This window comes from Microtus ochrogaster, unplaced genomic scaffold (assembly GCF_000317375.1).
Source record: "Microtus ochrogaster isolate Prairie Vole_2 unplaced genomic scaffold, MicOch1.0 UNK49, whole genome shotgun sequence".
Taxonomy (NCBI): domain Eukaryota; kingdom Metazoa; phylum Chordata; class Mammalia; order Rodentia; family Cricetidae; genus Microtus; species Microtus ochrogaster.
In genome coordinates, this window is record NW_004949147.1 from 1,743,982 (window position 1) to 1,749,160 (window position 5,179).

Genomic DNA, 5,179 nt, shown 5'->3' on the forward strand with positions numbered 1-5,179 from the left:
CTGGAACTAGCTCTGTAGACCAGGCTGGTCTCGAACTCACAGAGATCCGCCTGCCTCTGCCTCCCGAGTGCTGGGATTAAAGGAGTGCGCCACCATCGCCTGGCAAAACTGCTTATTTTGAAACAGCCTTATTCTTTCAGAGCTGATTTCCCTTTACAATCTAGTGTCTTCTCTGGTTGTGCACTGTGAGGGTGTGTGAGTGAGGGAAGACAAACGTGCACGCTCGGAGGTTCCATCAGAAGTGTGGATGAGACCTTTTCCAAGTAGAGGATCCCATGGCACCGGTGCCTGTGTAGGACATTCAGAGCTGGTTAACCTTATCATTTGAGTGATGTGGTGATATAGTCTTTTAGCTGCAAGACCCACATTGGCAGCTAATCTGAAAGGCCTTTTTATATTGAAACAGAAGCACGGGAAAGGAGAAAGTAGACTGAAAATGATGACTCATCTTTGTCTTTCCCTGATCTGGAGACAGGATCTGACTGGAAGCCCAGGCTGATCTTGAACTCCATTCTGACTCAGTCTCCTGAGTACTGGAGTTACAGGTATTTATCACCATGCTTGGCACTTTTTGATTTTTAAAAAGATTAATTTTATTACTTTAAGCTATGTGTGTGTCTGTATGTTGGTCTGTGCACATGAGTGTGATGTTCACAGAGGCCAGCGGTGAAAGATCCCTCTGCAATTGGAATTAGAGTTGGTTGTGAGCCACCTGATAGGAGTGCTGTGAACTGAACTTGGTCCTCTGCTCTAACCACTAAGCTGTCTCTTCAGCACATTCCTCTCTTTTGATTCTCAATACTAACATTTAACTTATTTTTAATTTCAATTATTACGAAAGGACTTCTAGTAACATAACTGCTTGACAAAATGAAGTATGGGTTAACAGAGTAAAAATGTTTTAAAAACTCCATGTTGCATTTTTGAAACAACTTTATAAAGTCTACTAAATAAAAAAGTTAAAACCCCACAGAGCTATCAGTACTGATCACATGCATGACTTTTGGCAAAGCCCAGTTGCAGTATCAGGAGATGCTTTCCTGTCTCTCCTGGGAGAGTACAGAATTTATTTTTTTTTAAAATGATCGTGTGTGTGTGTGTGTAGGCATACATGTGCTATAGAATGTATGTGCTATTGTGCAGGTGGAGAGGCCAGAGAACAGTTCTTGAGAGTTGGTTTTTCTCTTGCTACCACACGGGAAGCAGAGGACCAACTCAAGTTCTTAGACCTGCACGTAAGCATTGCTCTTCTCTGAGCCATCCTGCTAGCTGGGAAGTTAGCTTTTGAATCTATCTATAACTTAAAAAATGTTACTATCAAGAATATTTAATTTGTATTTTTATGTGTATGGATGTTTTGCTCATATGTGCACCATGTATGTGGCTGGTGTCTGTGAAGGCCAGAATCCCCTGGTCAGGTGTCAGGGTCCCCTGGAACTGGAGTTACAAATAGTTGTGAGCTGCCATATTGGCACTGGGAATCAAACCTGGATCTTCTGGAAGAGTAGTCAGTGTTCTTAATCACTGAACCATCTTTTCTAGCTCAAAAATAACATTTACTATGAAATACAACAATACGTTGGTATTTCTTCTTCCTGTAAGGTGCCACAATATTGTCAGTTGATCTGTATCTTGTAATTAAGAGAAGTTAAAGAGACTACTCATAGCTATTTCCCACCATGACATGGAAGACTGGTAGCAGTGGGGGGAAGACAGATGCTTCTACTTACGCTGAGGTGGCTGAGAGTCAAAAGGCATCATCATTTTTGGTCTCATTCCCCTCCTTCCAGCCAGTGTAGACATGCTGTCCTCTGACTCATGCCCTAGATATAAAGTATGGAGGTTAGTAGTAAGTGTACGCCCTAGGCCTCTGAGCAGCCTCAACAGTTATCCATTTCCAGTGAAGGTTTTGCGATTCACAAACAATGTACCAAGCCAAGGAATTTACATTTGTAGCATTAAGCAAATTCCTGCTGAGATTCAAAAAAGACGATATGATGGTGCACACTGTACTTTAGTGAGATGTGTGTATAAGCATCCTTATCACAGAGGTTTTGAATGCCACAGTGACAGCTGAAGTACAAAGGAAAGGACACAGCCCAATGCACACACATGAACTGGTGCTTCAAATACTCAACTAAAGCCTGATAAGAGACTTAAAAATATCTAGAAGGCTGCTCTTAAATGATACATAATCTCCCTTTCCCTAACAGCTAGTTATTGTTCATCAAATACTGAAGAAAAATAAAAAAACCCAAGATATACATTTTTTTTTCCTTCAACACAGGGATTCTCTGTGTAATAGCCCTGGATGACCTGGACCTCACTTTGTAAACCAGGCTGGCTTTGAACTCACAGAAATCGGCCTGCCTCTGCCTCCCAAGTGCTGGGATTAAAGATGTGTGCCTGCAATATACATTTCTTTAAAATTAACCTCTTACTGGAATTGTCAAATTCGGGTAACCTTAAAAAGTGGAAACGGTACCTCTGTATGAATTCCGCCTTTGATGGATATTGCTATCCATGGAATTGTCCACTGGTGTGATATCTTGAGAGTTTCGAGGGATTGGAGTATCAGTCATGACAGGGTTTGGATCTGGAGACTTGTCAATAGGCTTCAACTCCAGTCTCTCATGATGGATCCATAGGTCTGGGGGCTTCACGTCTTTGCAGTTGCCCTTATACTTATGGGAACCATTCACTGATTTGCAGGCAGCTCGTTTCCTAGGCACAGAATTAAAAGTAGTCTTTAAAATGTATTTCTTTTGAACATATTTGTTAAAGCACTATGTGATTAAAACTGATTTTCTGCTAGGTATGGTGTCACTGGCCTATAATCCCAACTAGTTAGGAGGCAGAGGCAGGAATATAAAATAGTCAAGGCTTGCCTGGCCTCGTTCAAGGGCAGTCTATGCCAAGTTAGCATGATTTACTCTCAAAATAAAAAGTAAAAGGAGGGACTGGAAATGTAGCTGAGAAGCAGAGTATATGTTTAGCATTGGGAAATCCTAAATGCAATCCCCAATCAAAACAAAAAATACTTCAACCCAAAATAAAACAACAAACTCTTTAAAGTATCCTGAGAGATACTTTAAACAAAGGCAGAAATGGAAACAAACAGCAGCAGCAGCAACAACAACAACAACAAAAATCAGAGATAATTATTTCTGGAAATAGTAAATGTGGTCTTGTCTGTTCATATATTATTTGGATACTATGTCAGAGCATATCTGAATATTGTCCTTTTTTTTTTAAATTAAGAGAGTGAGCTAGCATTTAAAAATAGAACCTCTAAAGCAGAAGGTTCCTCTACAAGTTTCCACTAGACAGAGAAAGAACAAGACGTAAAAAGACAATAAGAAAAGGTAAAAATTAATGCCCAACAGAGGATGGAGGGAGTCATTTTGTAGGACCCCGGCAGGACTATAAATAGGTGGCGTCAAGAATGTGACAGCAGTCTCCACTATGCTGTGGTGCCTTCTTTCGCTCGTTCACTCACTTTCCCAGTCACCTTGTTTCTGTCAGATCCTGTGCTACACTTCTGTGTCTTCAGCACTTTTGATCAAGTGAGGAAAACGACACCAAACTATTTTTAAATGCTCTGAGTTTACCGAAATGCCAAGTATTAATCTTAATAGCTGGAGCTTAGGCAGACAGGGAATGTGCAGAATAAGTGACTTTTATGCTGAGACTTAACGGGGACAGCACGTGTATTCCAGGTGGTGAAATCAGCTTATGCAGAAGCCCTCAAGTGGAGCAGCAGCCTGGCCTACTAGAGGGATTCTGTAAAGTCCTGAGTGATGACAGGGTGAGCCATGAAGAGAATGATGGGAAACAGGAGGCAGCCAAGGACCATATTATGAAGAGTTTTTACAGCAGTACTAAGAATATGAACTTCCCTCTATAAAAAAGAAGAAATAATTTAATGGTTTTAAGCAAGAGAGAAAGAAGGTCAATCTTTATTTATTAAGTATACAGGCCAGAAGAGGGCACCAGATCTCATTACAGGTGGTTGTGAACCACCATGTGATTGCTGGGAATTGAACTCAGGACCTTTGGAAGAGCAGGCAGTGCTCTTAACCACTGAGCCATCTTTCCAGCCCAAGAAGGTCAATCTTGAGTTAAAACTTTATCCCTACTATGTTGTGAAGAATGAGCTTGTGAGGTGGAGGCTGGAGAGAGTCCATCGTGCTGGCCTGTGGCAGTGGGAATGGAAGAGGCAGATTTGAAACGCATTATAAGGAGTCAGAAATGATAGAGTGAGGGGTGAACACAGACTGGGTTCAGATAAAGAAGAAAAAGAAGTAAATGGTGAGGCCAAAGCTTCTGATGCAGGCCACTTACACTGGGAATAGTAGACTAGAAGAAATTTTACTGAAAACACTAGGAATTTTGATTTGGACATGTGTATTAGGTACTTTTTCCATTGCTATCTGGTGTGAAGCAATTTAAGGAAGGGAGGGTTGCAATTTGAGGGGCACATCCCACCATGGCCAGCAGAGAATTGCTGGTCACACTGCACCTGTAAGTACAAAGGAAGAGACTACACAAGAAGTGGAGCTGGGCTAGGCATCCTCAAAGCTAACTCTCAGGGAACAAGGATCCATACCCTTCATAATAGAGCCACCAGCTATGGACCAAGTGTTCAAACACAGGAGCCTATAGAAGTAGGCATATTCACATCCAAGCTACACGCTGAGTTTAGAGAAGAAATGTGAAAGAAGCAACAGGGTGTGTGTCTGATACTCAGAAGAAAGAGGCCTGGCTGGAAATAGAAATAGTTTCTGGGAAGCATACAGTAGATGGAACCACAGAGGCACATGAGGTCATGTGGAAGGGCTTGGAGAAGAGAGGAGGTCCTGACTCAGGCTCTGAGGAAATGTGTGTAATCCACTGAGAGCAACTGTGCTGAAATGGTTGGGACAGAAAGGACAAATAAAGCTTCAACATGTAGTGAAGAAAAAAAAAAAAAAGACTCCAAGTTAGCAGAAACAAATACAGTGGACCTACATACCTGTGCTTCACAGTCTCAGATTCAACCAACTTCAGGTTGTAAATATATTGCTTTTAAATTTTACTGAATGTATTGCCGGGCGGTGGTGGCGCACGCCTTTAATCCCAGCACTCGGGAGGCAGAGGCAGGCGGATCTCTGTGAGTTCGAGACCAGCCTGGTCTACA

General features: G+C 41.9%; 1 protein-coding gene across 8 annotated transcripts in view; it reads right to left on the reverse strand.

Annotated features, from left to right (window-relative positions):
• Window positions 1-5,179, reverse strand: part of Neo1 (neogenin 1) — a 167,425-nt gene that overhangs the window by 11,296 nt on the left and 150,950 nt on the right. For all 8 annotated transcript variants that reach the window (XM_005369490.3, XM_005369494.3, XM_005369492.3 and 5 more), the window contains 2 exons: window positions 2,486-2,724; window positions 1,731-1,823 (listed from right to left, as the gene is read on the reverse strand). In XM_005369490.3, coding sequence (XP_005369547.1) covers window positions 1,731-1,823; window positions 2,486-2,724 — 332 coding nt within the window. The remainder of the gene's footprint in view (window positions 1-1,730; window positions 1,824-2,485; window positions 2,725-5,179) is intronic.